Source organism: Drosophila elegans, unplaced genomic scaffold, assembly GCF_018152505.1.
Source record: "Drosophila elegans isolate 14027-0461.03 unplaced genomic scaffold, ASM1815250v1 contig_208, whole genome shotgun sequence".
Lineage (NCBI taxonomy): Eukaryota > Metazoa > Arthropoda > Insecta > Diptera > Drosophilidae > Drosophila > Drosophila elegans.
Genome location: NW_024545578.1, coordinates 13,224,873 through 13,240,514, shown reverse-complemented (window position 1 = coordinate 13,240,514; position 15,642 = coordinate 13,224,873). Strand labels below are relative to the sequence as shown.

At 37.2% G+C, this 15,642-nt stretch overlaps 1 protein-coding gene across 3 annotated transcripts in view; it reads right to left on the bottom strand.

Moving 5' to 3' along the window:
- LOC108150194 (MOB kinase activator-like 2) overlaps window positions 1-15,642 on the bottom strand; it is a 44,772-nt gene that overhangs the window by 25,936 nt on the left and 3,194 nt on the right. The window contains exon 1 of one of the 3 annotated variants that reach the window (XM_017278199.2): window positions 14,189-14,634. The exons of 1 other annotated variant lie outside the window; for it this stretch is intronic. In XM_017278199.2, coding sequence (XP_017133688.1) covers window positions 14,189-14,619 — 431 coding nt within the window. In that variant the 5' untranslated portion in view covers window positions 14,620-14,634. Of the gene's footprint in view, window positions 1-7,767; window positions 8,061-14,188; window positions 14,635-15,642 lie in introns of those variants that run through there. One more of the 3 variants, XM_017278198.2, reaches the window with a different exon arrangement.

Here is a 15,642-nt window from a genome sequence, read left to right as displayed (position 1 = left end):
ATAAATGCTGCAGCAATAAAACGTTGCTAAATGGATTATCAATTAGCGTTCTTGTTTAGGGTTGTACAAATTTCATATTCAACGGTTTTCATAATTTGATTTTTGCTTCTTACTTATCCATTTAAAGTGATAAGAAATATTGTAAGTGGAATATAAATAAGCGTTTTTATTTAGAGTTGTAACATATTAAAAAACGTTTTTATTTAATTTTTTTAAATTTCTCCATTTTTTCCATCGATTAGAATATTAATCAATTTGAAATGATTCGATATTATTTGTAATGGTTTCTATTTAAAGCATAGAAACTAGATCAGCAAATCATATTAAATTGATTTAAAATATATAGTTATGGATGTCTGAAAAAGAAATTCAAACCTCTGTTAATCAGTATGGTTGGGAACGAATTGGAAATTTCGACACACAATCTGATATTATAAATTCGCTTCATTGGATTAATGGCACCTTATCAAGTGGAATGGAAATAATCTGATTTGATGTGGATTGTCAATTGTTCTAAAAGCTAGTATACTAGCTTAAAACTGAAGATGATGATTTATTACTCAGTGCCATAAAGTATAAATATATGGTTATGGCTAATCTGAAACTTGAACTATCAAGTAAATTCACAGATTTAAAGGCATAATTTGACAATGAAAACTCAATGTTTTTGATGTAGGTATATAGGGCAGCAGAGATAATAGCATTTATTTGAACCCTATCGGATCGGGCAATGGGCCAAGCCCCCCTTTCAAGGGCTCGGCATCGCAGATGATAGATCGTCATCCATGTGGATCATGTGTTGTGTGTGTGTGTACTTGCATCGATCGCAGCCGTGCGTTCAGCGATTGCAGCAATTTTCACACTCCGAAGGCCGCGCACAATTACCGACTACTGACTGATTAACCGCCGATCGGAGTATGTGAGTATGCAAATGGGCAAAGACAAAACACAAAAGAAAAACGGAAAACTGAAAACGGAAAACTGAAAACCGATTCGTCGATCCATGATCTACGTGTGCAGTTGAATGGATCTGGGATCTCTCTCTGCGATTGAACGTTTCAATTCGTTGCTGTCATCTAAAACGAAGCGAAACCTGAGCGATTGCAGAGCCGCGATGTTCTCACGGCGAGTTACACAAAAAGCCGCACATCACGTTTCCAGCATTAATGTGAGGTTGCCCCGCCAGCACACCCCCCTCCTAAATCCGATCCGGATTGCTCCACTGTACCCTCGTTTCACTGTACTCCAAACTTCAGCTGTTGCTCCAACTCCAGCTCCAAGCCATTCAGGCTGCGCCATAAACTTGTACTGAGCCCAAAACGTGAGAGAAATAAGAAAGGCCAAAACTAAACGACAAAAAAAAACAAAATAAAAGCCAAGAAGAAGCCCCACTGAAATTACCGAAGAGAAAAACAATAAAAATAAATATATAGACCCAATTAAATCGTGTAAAAAACAAAAAAAACAAGAAAGAAAGCAAACTTCGGCAAGCCGAAGTTCATATACCCTTGCAGCTATCGCAAGAATTAAAATTAATTAAAATTATGATTTACTTGCGTATATGTTTAAAAACATTGAAGCTATGACGATTTGCAGCTTAATTATTTGATTGTTCTTTTATATATTTTTATTATTTGTATGGGAGCTATATGATATAGTCGTCCGATTTTGATGAAATTTAAACCGTAAATCGAAAATATTTAACCATTACTAAATGTCGAAGAACTGAACAAAAAATTAAAAAACAGAAAAGTTATAATTTTTTTTCATTTATTTTTCCGATTGTTCCTATGGGAGCTATATGCTATAGTCGTCCGATTTTGATGAAATTTAAACCATAATTCTGAAATATATAACCATTGCTATATGTGGAAGAACTAAACAAAAAATTAAAAAACAGAAAAGTTATAATTTTTTTCATTTATTTCTCCGATTGTTCCTATGGGAGCTATATGCTATAGTCGTCCGATCCGGCTCGTTCCGACTTATATACTACCTGCAATAGAAAGACAACTTTTGGGAAAGTTTCATGCAGATAGCTTTAAAACTGAGAGACTAGTTTGCATATAAACGGACGGACAGACGGACAGACGGACAGACGGACGGACAGACGGACGGACAGACGGACAGACGGACATGGCTAGATCGACTCTACTAGTGATGCTGATCAAGAATATATATACTTTATAGGGTCGGAAACGTCTCCTTCACTGCGTTGCAAACTTCTGACTGAAATTATAATACCCTCTGCAAGGGTATAAAAAAAACGCGCGAAGAGGCCTCGCATTCAAATATATATATATATATGACTGTAAGTCGCGCTAATTAAGCAAATTAGTAAAAAGCAAAATGAAAATATGGAAAAAAAATATTGTGCTGCGGTCAGCGGCGCGTCTGCTTTACCCACTTTTTTTTTTTTTGCTTTAGACGGCGGCGCATTGTCAACAAAACTGAAATTTGACCCATAAAATTTCCCACAAAATTATAGTAATTTGGCTAACTCAATTTGATGAACGAAACACACAAAAAAGCACACAAAACAGGGAGATAAAATTATAGGAAAATCAAGCCGTTAGGGAAATGCGGGATGCGACTGTGGGAGTCGATTGCAAAACTAGCCGAAAATTGTTTGCCAGCGCTGCGAGGAAAAATCGAGGGGAAAAACCAGCGCAATTTTCACCAGTATCCAGTTACCAAACTTCTTCTTTTCCATGTAACTTAAGTTGAAAATGCCGACGAGGGTAAAATGGTGGGAGACGTTTGGAGGGGAATTTGATCAAAGGGGTCCAACCGCATAATTATAGGCCGCCGATCTCAGCGGCCATCATTGCGGGCGGTGGGCGGACGAGAGCAACTGGAGGGCAGAAAAAGGGGACTGCAACGGAACTCGAGCCACTTCTTTAGATGGAAAAGCACAGTGGATCTTGCTGGGAAGTCTACTTATTTGAAATCAGCGGGTAGGCATTACTTATAACTCTTAACTGGCATAGGAAAGTGTTTTTTTTATCGCGAGGAAGCGAAAAGCTTGAACTTGAATAGCCCTAAGCTACAATTTTCATAGCCCAAACGTACATAAATATATCGTAAAAAAAATCTGTAAGACCCCAAACATACAGTAAAAAATTAATACAAAAAATATTACAATTTTTGATTACATAAGTTTGTTAATCTAGTTGTTAACAAAGAAATATTAGGGAATTATACAATTTTAGTAGGCTATTTGTTCCAAAAACAAAGCTGCTTTATCCATAAGCACAGTGAATACTAATTTAAAAAGTGTTTTAAATTAAAAAAAAAAACCTTTAAAAAATGTATGCATTTAAATTTATTTACTTCCTTTAAAACAAACAAACTATGATTTTCCTATGCCAACAGCTTTAAAATAAAAAGGCACTTAATTTGCTGATCACCTCAGCAACGAAAGTGCATCGGTAGTTTCCTCCATAAAAGTTTTGATTACCTCTGCTCAAAATGCAGAAGTTGTAGTCAACCGTGTTAACAAGATACACGAACAGCGATGGGCAAGGCAATAAGTCAAGTCGAACATGTTAATTCTCATAAATTTTGATCACTTCAAAACCACAGTGCCTGGGACGAATGTCTACGTTTGGTCATTGAAAATGGTTGAGATGGGGAGGGGTTTTTTGGTTTTTGTTTTTTTTTTATTTTGTTTTTTGTTTTTTGACAATGTTGTGGGAGCGCAGCAGAGTCTTCTCATACAAGATCTCGAGTGCTGTTGAGGCTGTTACAAATCCTCAAGAAACAGGCGGCATGGAAATAAACACGATTGCAACACGGATATTTCATCTGCTGTGCAGCGAGATTTAGCCACCAAAAGTTTATTTTACTTTGTCTCGATACATTTTTTTTTTTTGTTGTATTCCTCCACAGATTTGGCCAGCGCCAAAAAGTGACGGCTAACAATTATTTAGGAGGCCTGGTGGCAAGTGTATCTTTGTATCTCACTGAAATAGTTGCACACGCGTGCAATTAGCGGCGCGTGTTTTTGTTTTCTAAGTGGGAAAGGTGAAGGAGGCGTGAAAGTGCTTTTTGTGTGACGGAAACATTTTGCTAATTTTCACTGCCTGCTGCACTGTATTCGCTTATAAAATATGAACACACATGCTAATATACACATTTGCGTTTATTTTCGGAAGCTTTTAGCGGCAGCCAGCAAAAATACAAAAAAAAAAAGGACTAGAAAAACGGGGCAAAGCTGAGAAAAAGCCTATGATGGCAATGCCGACAGCTGAATAATAAATTTAGCACGGTCTCTTCGATTTTTCCGATTTCACATCGGTTGGCTTTCGATTTGGTTCGCTTCGGCTGTTTTTTTTTTTTTTTGGTTTTCGTGGCTAACACAACAACAGCTGACATTGACACTTTTCGTGCGGCCTGGCGGCGCAGAAAAATCGTTTAAGGTTATTTATAAAAGCAAAAATATCGAGCAGTCCCCAACACAAAAGCAAACAGCCCGTGCAAAGCTATGCAAAGGAAAACGCACAAAGAAATATCAAAAGCGGGCAAAAATTGCCCTGTCAGATTGAAATTTACGTTCGAAACGAATTTGGCTTTGCACTATAAAAGATTTTTATGCATTTTTAAGGTATGTTATATAAAATACCTCATTTTAACTCATGCCAATAGATACTCATTTTATTTACACATTATGCAGTACATTTTAGAAATATGTAATAAAAAAATTATATTATTTTGTTGTTATTTTGTCTTAAGAGGTACTAGTCTTAAAACTGGTAGTCAAAAATAGCTTTAATAAAACAGTGATAATTTTCTTTTAAAAGCTATTCTACAATTTCTGATTGCCAATTTTGCATATCAACTTTAAAACATAATATTGTTTAGCTCTAGCATCATAATAGGTTATGAAATGATCTAAAACTGTTAAGTTTTTCAGTTCGTTTTCAAAAGAATACGAAGATAACAAAATTAAAATCCTTGATTTATGCTAAGACTTTATTAAGCTTTAAATTTAAAAGTCTTAGCTGGGAAGCCAGTTAAATGATTTCAACTGCGTGCTAAAAAATATACGAAAAATCGAACGATGGCAGCAAAAAAAAGAGGTTAATTCTTTATTCGCCTGCTCGGAAGCAGCAACAAATTCAGTATCCAAACGCTTAATTTCCGCGTCGATGTCGCTGTCGCACTTAACCTTCAACTCGCATTGAAGCCAATTTGCTGACTGTTGTCTTCTGTTGTCGTTTGCCCCTTCTAGTTTCGTTTTCACACCTCCGCCCACTGACGGCGCCATTAAATCAAAATTTATGAAGTGATTCTAGCAGTGCGACGCCGAGTGTTTCGGATTGCCCATTTGGTCGCGTTTTGAATGAGCTTAATTGTTGCCGATTTCTGTATTTCAATTTCAGTATGTACCCCCGTTAAAGGTCAAACGAGCATTTTGCAAAGTAGTAGAGAAATGAGTCGAGAAGAGAAAAAAATAAAATAGAAACCGAAACCGAAACCGAAACTGGCAAGTCACACACATAAGACAGACAGACCCCTCCTCTTGAGTAGAAAAGCTGTAGAATTATTGGTATCATATCAAAAGAAATAAAAACGAGTTCCACAACTGGCGAGCAGGAAGACGGAGACAGGTATGTCTGGGTAAGGGAGATAGAAATAGAAATAGTGGTGGTACACGGCTGTGTGACGTGAGATGCACATGCAATGGATGACATGATATACATAGATAGGTGTACCTCTCCATATACCCATATCTGTGAGTGAGCTGGTTTGTGTTATTCTGTTCGTTGTTGGCTTGTTGGTTTGTACGTTTGTTCATTTGGAAGCTGGCCGACAGCACATATATGGCATAACGGTTCACTGGAAAGGCGGAGAAGTTTTCGGGTCGCTAACTAACCCAGTTACCAAAGATTTATCCGACAGCGTTTATAACTGTGACTATCCTTTTCCAAATAGGTTAAACGATCGATTTATCCGCAGCGAAAATTTAATAAAAAACACAACACAGCCGAATGCATATGGATGAGTCTGATTAAATACGACTAAGACTGAAATGTATCTATAGAATTTTTCACTGGAATTAAGCTGAGTGGGGGAAATACCGTGAGAAAAGTATTTCATCACAAGGGAAAACGCTCAATAATAAATAGTATAAAGCAACTATAAGAACTAGTTGATATTAATACGATATCAAATTGCAGTGGGAAGTTACAAGCCATATATCAAAGCACTTTTTAAGAGGCTTACAAATTCCTTTAAAACAGCTGTGGTTTAGTTGTCACGAAAACTTCAAATTAAAACCGCTTTTTATTTTCCTTACCCTCTAAAAAGATCCTTAGATCTATGAGCCTATAAACCAATTCAATAGTCAATATTCATCTGTTAGATAACATCGCACCACAAAGGCTTGGATAAATTTAATTCATCTACCATTCACAAAAGTCCATGGGAATTCAACTATGGGAATCCGCAACTAATTCCAGTTGGTTTTGCAATTTTTAGCATGACCTAAAAAAATCGATAAATGGCCTAGCGCATTTGATGGCCAAAGGGTTTACCAGGGGCTGACGAAAGGCGAGGGGAAAGGGGTTGGCCGGAAGGTGTGAGAAATAACAAGCTGCTGGTTGAGCCACTCGTAGTGTTGTTTTTTCAGCGCATTGAACACGTAGGCGTCAACGGGGTTGACAAAAAATAAAAAATAAAATGTAAAAAACCCAAACAGGATGTGCACAGAAAAAAACGATAATCTTTCAACTTTTTTAAAATTCGGACTTTAAAGTGTAAAATGGATAATTGGAATTAATTTCAACGTTTTTTAGCTTTTAAATAAGTATTATACTTTGGTGAACATTAAGACACCAAAAAAGTCCGATAGAATTAAATCATATTTAATAGTCTTTAGTTTGACTAGTATTTGAACCTACAATTTTTTTAAAAGATTCAAGCCTAATTTATTTATTAAATTAAGTTTTAAGACATTTATGAGAATTGTCCGTATTTGGCAATTGAAAAAGTGGGAAAGTGAAAAAAAGATCATTGATTTTCAAGCTTTATTAGTTGTTAAATTCTATTAAAAAATAGAATTAAGAAAATACATCCATTTTTTTCTGTGTGGCAGAGAAAACACCTGACAATGCGTGATGGGCGAGGGGGCGGCAAAAAAAGGGGGAGGTTTGAGGGATGGCCAGACAGACAGACAGGCAGACAGACAGACATACAGACAGGAAGCCCGTGAGGAAGGAAGTTCCTGCCGCTGCGGCAAAGGAAGTGGTTAAAACAATATGGCAGTGGAGGAAAAAGTAGTGGTGGAGTGGCACACCAGCAACATTGTGAATGTACCGTTGTTGTTGCTGCTGCAGTTTCGGTATTGTTGGTGTTGTTGCTGCTGTTTCTGCTGCTGTTGTTGCTGGTGTGCCAATTCTAAGCGTTGCATTGGCAACAGTCGCGCTTCGCCGGTTTCGCAACTGAACTCTCAGCTGCTATTGCTCCTCTGCAGTTGCTGCTGCTGTTGTTGCTGCTGTTGTTGCTGCTGCTGCTGCTTCTGCTGCTGCTGCATTGCGCGTAATCAGTGAAGCAACAAACCGTGGCAGCTAACTGCAACAGCAACAATAACACGCCAGCAATCGCGGCTCTGAGGAAAAACTTGAATGCAGTTTTTCGCAGTGAATGACACAGTTTCACACCAGCACGGGAAAAACACTAGCACACACACACACACAGAGAGGCACTTCTTTTCCTTTGTATATTATTTGTAATTTTTGGTAAGACGACTCCTTTTCTGCTTACATTTGTGGCCCCTTTTTAGGGATTTCAGTTTTTATTTTGTATTCAATTTGAAATTTCACAATCTAGCATAGCATTTCACATGGACGATCGATGTTGCTGCTGTTGCAAATGTTGCTGCTGCTTTTGTTTTTTAACTGCGACGCGATATAAGTGCGATGTGAGGTTGCAACCGACGGCGGCGCCTCGAAAAACAATGTCCAATAAAATGACGCGGCGACAACAACAGTCCACCATCGACGACCTGCGACCGCTCGAGCGACCAAGCGAGCCAAAGGAAATTTCTACACTGAGCCAAGTCGCTTGTCTTTGACTGACTGCTGCTCGTTCGGCTGGCAACAGCAACACATACACCGCAGCAACAGCAGCAGCAGCAACATCAACACACACGCAAATAAGGAGAGAAAAAAGCAGACAAAAAACAGAAAACTGGCAACGAAAGCAGAGCACACAGTAAAGATGAAGTGGTTGCTGTTGCCGTTGCTGCCATGATGTTGTTGCTGTTGGTGCCGTGATGTTGCTGCTGTATCGCACACCAGCAACATCTGCTCTCTGCGCGAGAGAGACGGGAAGAGAGAGAGAGCGAGCAGCTGAGCGAGAGAGGTCCACCTATACGTGTTTTGCATACAAATGCGCCACTGAAGCGAAACACTCACACATTTATACATTTCTCGACCACTTGTTTGACTGCTTTGGCTCTGCTCTCCCTCTCTCTATCTTTCTTTCGCTCTCTAAAATCAGCTGATGCCAAGCAGCTGACAGCGACAGCGTTGCCACTTGGCCAAGAAAAGAGAATGTGGCTGAGTGGCAGTAGAATAGTAGTAGAATCTACTACTATTAGGAACAAATACAAATGTTTTCTATAATTTACTTTTATTTGGATTTAGGGCTGAAATACATCAGCTAATAAATTAGAACCAGAAAAACATTTAAGCCTGCTGTTCTAATACTTTTATGTTTTTGTGCTATTATAAATAATCATGTTCGCAAATGGACAAAATAAGTGAATAAAATTAACTTATAAAAGTAACAGCTACATTTACTGCTGTCAAGTTATTTATTATTATTATTTATATAATTATATTATTATTTGTTGGCTGCTCAAATTAACTTTAATAGATTACCTGGTATTAAGACAACTTCCTCTTTTCAGAAATGTAAGAAAAATGCGATTTAATTTGTTACTCACCTGAAAATAAAAGAAAAGAAAACATTGATTAAAACGACATTTCAACTTGGTATCCTTAAAGGTAAAGACCTCCAGCTAGTTCTTATCAATGAATTGACCCCAAGCCCGCATAAAATAGCCCCCTCTGACCATCCATCGTCCCCGGAGTGTAATTATCACGCTATTTTTTCGGTGAGGAGGGTATAAAAAAGAAATCAAATAGAAAAGAGCGGTGGAGGAGAAACGAAGAACACAGGAACTGCATTTGTTGCCTGACTTACACAGAATCTAGACCTCAACAAGAAAACAAAGTATAAACGCATTGTCATTCACAGTAAATAAAGTCGAAAACAGGAAAAAGGTAGTGCACTCAGAAAAAAATGTTAATAAAAATGCCCAATGTTTGCTATCCAAAATTTTAAATTCTTTGGGCTTAAACTGTTTTTTAACAAAAAATAAAATATTTGAAGTGATAATCATTTCATTTTAAAACAGGAGAACTGAACGAATTGTAATACTATATTAAGATTGATTTTGAGTGTATTTATAAACAGCTGTCGGCTGAAGAGCTAAAGAAATACTCAGAGAAATAGAGCTAGGGTGAAAAGGTGAGAAGCGGACAGACGGAAAAGGGAATCTTCTTGGACCGAGAACGAGCACCTGTGACCGCCCGCAAAGCAAATGAAACGGCGGCAAGTTCATTTGCACCACATCAAAATTTTATCCACAATAATGCACACACACAGAGTGACTAATGGAACATCTGATCGGTATTTATATATATTTATATATATACATATATATGTATATATATCCCTCTCTTTCGCATTACTTTTCCGTCTCACTCCCTCTACGGGACAATTGCAACTGCAACGCTTGGCTGCTTTCTAGCGGTTCAACTGCTGCCATTTGCCATTACTCGAATTGCTTTGTGCCCATTACTTATTGCAGCGACTGTTGCAGTCGGACAGCAAAAACGGCACACGATCGCGATCTGCGGATTGGTAAAGAAATATGCGGCAAGATGTTAAAGAAATATTTCCCAAGAACGAGCCTTTTATGAATGGTAAATAGAAATTTCAAAGACCACCAGGGGTCACCATAATTAAATATACTTATTTATAGTTTTTCATGTTAAGTTCCGAAACTGTCACAAGGTTCTTAAATAAATATGCCGCAGGAGCGTAAATTACTCAAGTATTCTTTATTTACGCATCCCATAATTCAAATTGAAATTTTTTCCTAAGTTTTCTTATTTGTTATCCTTTTGCTCCAAATAAATGGGAACTCGAGAAAACCAAAAGGGCCTCATAAATATGACAGCAATAAAAAGTGGCTCCATTTGGCTTATAAAAGTTCAAACAGTGCGCCACAAAAGTTCACATACACTATGGGAAAACTTTGGTTGTTTATACTATGTTCACTGGACAATTAACATGCACTACATATTCCTTTGTAAGAACAAGATTTGTGTTTATATTTACACTAGAAAATTATAATATTTTGTTAAGTTTAAGAGAGAATGAAAAGGAGCATAATACAAAAAAAAAACATTGCTATGAGTGTTTGTAAAGTTTAATTTTGTTTCTTTTAAATAAACATTTGCTAGCAAGTATTTCAGGTTAATTTTTGATATTGACATATTTTCTCATGTGACTAGACAATGTTAGTGGAAACATTTGAATTTGATTGTAGTACTATAGGCTTTTATCGTTACCGTGCTAATCAATTAATTTCACTTCTTCTATTTTGTATAAATTTCAAAGTTCTGCTTTTTAAGGCCGGTAATGGGTAGCTTTTTTTCCATAGGTACATTTTTCCATAAATATCAACCCAACAACAGAAAATGTTGTTGTTGTTCTTTATCAATCATAATATTTGATTTGTTGTTTCTCCACCTCCAACTTCCCAACTTAATTGCAAAGTGAAAGAGTTAAGTAGATTGCTTCCTGGTGCCCGAGAAAAATAACAAACAAACAACCCAACTGCATAAGTATGCAAGAAAAATAAAATTGTTCATATTACTCTCACACATTCTACACAGTTAGAAATCGGATTAGCGTAAGTTAAATACACGATTATTCGTTTCTAGCAGGCTGACTTTGTTTATTATAAAATGTAATATGTTGTGATATGAAACTTTATGACTTTTTTAGACACTATATATGTTAAGCATAAGAGAAATAGGTTTTGGACAAGTTAATATATATATATATATTTTTTTTTAATAAAACCGTATAGCTTTCTCTCGATTGTTGTTAAATAATGAAACCTAAAACATGGCAACTGAACAACAATAAAGCGCAATTAATTTGGTCATACATATTTCTTGTATTTGGTTATTGACTCTTTTAATTCTTTGATGAACTTTGGATCATAAACATTTATCTATTTTCATTATTTTTTTTTTGTGTACTGTGTTTAGTGTGATTTGTTTTTATTGCCGCCGTGCCCGAGATGCTGTTGTTGTTATTGCTCGCTTATACGTTTCTAGTTTTGCTTGGGGCCACATGGGGGGGGATCTCGAAGGGGAGTGTGGTGGGGGCGGTTTGGGTGGTGCGGCGGGGGGCGGGAGTTCCGTTTAGTCGGTCACGCCACCACATAAATAAGACGGAACAACAAAGCGTATCAAGATGTTGTTGCCAGCGTTACTGTAGTTACTGTGCCGCTGTTTTTGTTTTTGTTGTTGTTGCTGATGTTGTTGTTAGTGCTGCTGCTGCTGCTGCTGCGGGTCATGCGCAATGCCAATGACGTCAGAGGTAGCCATCAAATTAGGAAATGCGCAAAAAAAACATCCACAAAAAATGGCAAAACAATGAATTTAAATGAGCGCCACATAAATGCAGACACATACGCATAAACATACAGCGACAGTTAATATTTAAGCAATAAAAACAATTATAGTGGGCATAGTTTCTTCTGAAAAATCATTTTAGCAATTTAACAACTTTCTTATGGTTTTAGCGATCTGAACTTATTTTTTATAATTGAAAATTTACTTTATGTATTTTCTTTTTTTTATTAAAATTTAAATTAAAATACATAAAGTAAATCTTCCATTTTTTGAAAATTTAACGAAATATACATATATGAGCAAAAGAAATCAAATTCCGAACAACTTATAAAAGTAACATGTCATTTTTCAAAAGAAATAATAAAAGACTTGTTAATATGTTTACTTGGATTTTTTAGAATGTTAGTTTTATTTATTCAACCGTCTAAGCATTTATTTAAAATACAATTTTGAATTAAAGTTTATTTACTTTTCTTAAAGCGCTTGACATTAATGTAAAAGTTTTTTTTTTTTTATAAGTACATCAAAAATTATATTTTTCTTAAATTGCATTTTAAATAAAAATTGCCATGCTTATCTACCCAATAGAGTAGTTTTTTGTTTCCGATATGCTCGATTCTAATTAAGATACCTAAATTGTTGACCCCCACTGTGGATTCCCATATGCGTCTCGGACATGGCGCTGTGTGATTTATGTGTCGCCGTTAAACGAAAGGGGGCGTGTGTAAATCGCGCCAGGCATTGGTTGGGGGGCAAGTTAATGCCGAAATGCAAAAGTAATGTATATGCACCAATCGTCTGGAGGTGTGAATCACCAGGGACCAGGGAATCCCCCTCCCCCCTTTGTTTACCCGCCCCTGGACATCGCAGGGGTTTCTCTGCAACATGGAAACCATACAAAAACTTCAATGCAGACCAAGAGGAAAACTGCGACGCAAATTTAATAATTTACAAGAAGGAGGGGTGAAGTTGTGCCAGGGAAATCCAATAACAGAAAGGAAAAAGGAAATACGAAAAACGAAAACACTGATAGGCAGACGCAGAAATCAGCTGTTTGGGGAACTTTGCCCGCTGTGAGCACATATGATATGGCAAAGGGGGAAACTAAAAGAAACTGAGGGAAACTGAGGGAAAATGAGAGAGAAGCGAGTGGCAGAGAGTTTCCATTGGAGAGAGAGAGGGTGAAAGTGTTATAATCACCAAACTCTCAAACACACACACACACACACACACACACAGACACACAACCACTATTGCCTTGGGAAATTGCCTTGTCCCTAAACGAAGGCAAAAGAAACGACGCAATTTTCGCGATTTTTCCAAGGCAATTAGGGAGCGCGCCCTGCATTCAAGAAAAACTATAAAGCTCGGCAAACATTTTGTCGGTTTCCAACAACACCCATTAACAAAGTAAACAATTTGCAAAGGTTTTAATTTTTGCAAACTCATGTAATAAATATTTTCATTCAACTGCATACATTGGCATTTCATTAAAATAAGTTTTATGGTGTAAGTCATAAGTAGTGTAAAGAATTATATTTTTTTTAATTAAATGTTGTTGAATACTGATACTATAAAGGTCTATATTGTAATGATTTGTGAATCATTGGACCTACAAGAAAATTCTGGCAAAAATACAAGAAACATTGACATTTTTTTAACAAAAAAAAACAGCGTATGTAAAAATCCTTAGTAAATATTTTATTTATTGCCTTACTTAATTTTTTCAAGTTGATCTTTGCTCTGTGGAACAATTAAAATGAAATCAGTAAAACTACAAAAACTTAAACGGGAACATATGCCAGAGCAAGTTTTAAGCAAGCTTGATAAACTTTTCCACATTATCGTCATTCTTTGTTGTAACAAGACTTAAAGTATTTTCGGTCCATGAAAAAGTAACATTTTGCCCTGAATATTAAGAAACTGTGAACGGGATACCCTTTAAATAATTTATTCTGATAATTTATTTTTTATGAGAATTGAAAGCAGTAAGGGCCTGCTTCATAATGGAATATTAAATTCATTTTCTTGGGGAAATTTTCACTTGTATAAGAAAAGCAATTAGACTTGAGACACTTTTCAAATTTCCTTCTTTGGTTGGAAAGAAATTTTTTGTATAACTAAAAATTGTATGTCATTAAAATACTTGATAGAGAACTTGAATAAATTTCTGTGTTTAAACGCAGTACAAACTTTATTTTTGCTCCCAGAAACTATTGTCGGAATAAAATGTTGGGTATTTGATTTTCTAGAAAACCAAAATGACACTAAGTCTACTAAAGAAAAACATTTTTTGTCTAGAAACAGGTCTGAGAATGTGTTTGAAACTATCCTAAAGTGGTTAGAGATCACAGGTTTATATTCTGTAAGGGGTATCCTTCCTGTTAAACATTTTATCAATATTAAATTACACCCTGATTTGCACTGTTTCATGTTTATTTCCACAACTTCTCACAGCTTACCGACAAAAGCATGTGACGGTCTCTTCGACGTCCAATGGCAGCGACAGTTGTGCCGCTGGTCCGGCACCAGTGCCACCTGCACCTGCAACAGCAGCTCCTGCACCACCACCACCACCACCACCACCGCCACCTGGGACACCACCTGCACCACCCATGGAATTCCCCTTGCCGCCGCCATTCTGGCCATTGGCACTTTGGCGCGACACCGCCCGTCCGGGAATGTGGCGCGATGAGGCGTGCAGGAAGGTGGCGGCGAAGGTCGACGACAGTGAGGAGTGCGACGCCGAGGGGCGTGGCGTGGAGGCGGTGGGCGATTGGGGGGCCGTCGAGGATCCATCGGTGGCATCGGCCAAGGGAACCGACGAATAGCGAACGAGGATCGCACGGCTAACGCGATTGCCGCCCGTCAGATTCGAGATGGCCCAGTTCATGGCCAAAATGGAAGTTGGTAGTCTGGAGAGAAATACAAATAAAAAAAAAAAAAATCTGGGGAACTAACCGCTTCCGTCGTTCGTCGACAACTAAACTGATGGCCGGGCAAAATGGCCAAAGTTGGGTGGTGCAACTTGCAACCTTCTTCGCACATACTAAATATACACAATCTTGGGCTGCGAAAAATTGATTTTGTTTAGTGATTTCAGCCACGCCCCTGGATGGCCTGCTAGCCGTCTGTCAATCAATGAATTCCCTCTAAGGCTGCAAAAAAAATGGCCAAGTGTCGCTTTTCTCTCTCTCTCTCTCTCTCTCCCTCGGTATTTATGCCTTTCTCCACCGGCTTGCATTTGTTTTACACATTTTTGTTGCAGTTTAGTTGTAATTTTTCTATTTTCCTTTTTTCCTGCACTTGCACCCGTTGCCGGCTAATTCAATTAGAGTTGTGCTAAGTGCGCTTCAAGGCTGTCGGAATGCACACACGCCGTCGACGGAACAGCGAGGGTTGCTAATGAGGTATACTACAAAATTACGAGTACTTGCCTGAAATCACATTATGCAAAAATTCAATTTCCCTAATGAAAGGCTTTAATAGCAGTAAGCGCTACAGAAACTAAATCATCTAATATGAATGTATTTATATTCAATTCAAAGCACTGCATTTCATGAGCTGTTTTTTGGAAGCGATTTCGTAAACATGAATATGAAACCATAAGAGCAGCAAGAAAAGAATAAATTATTTATTGTCCCAATATTTGAATGGATTTCACAAAGATTAGATTCCATTTTCTAAATGATACAAATATATATATTGCCCAATTTTTCATAGTTATTTAGTTTGTAATATGTTGATTAAAGTTTACTTCAAGTTTAACAGGAAAACGAAATTTTTTTATCAATTTTTTGTTAAATTTGGAATGACTCATAAGCGAAAAATGTTTCATCTTTTATACGAAAAGAATCATGACTCTTCTAAATTAAAATCAGATATTATACTTTAATTTCACAGTTACCCTAGGCTT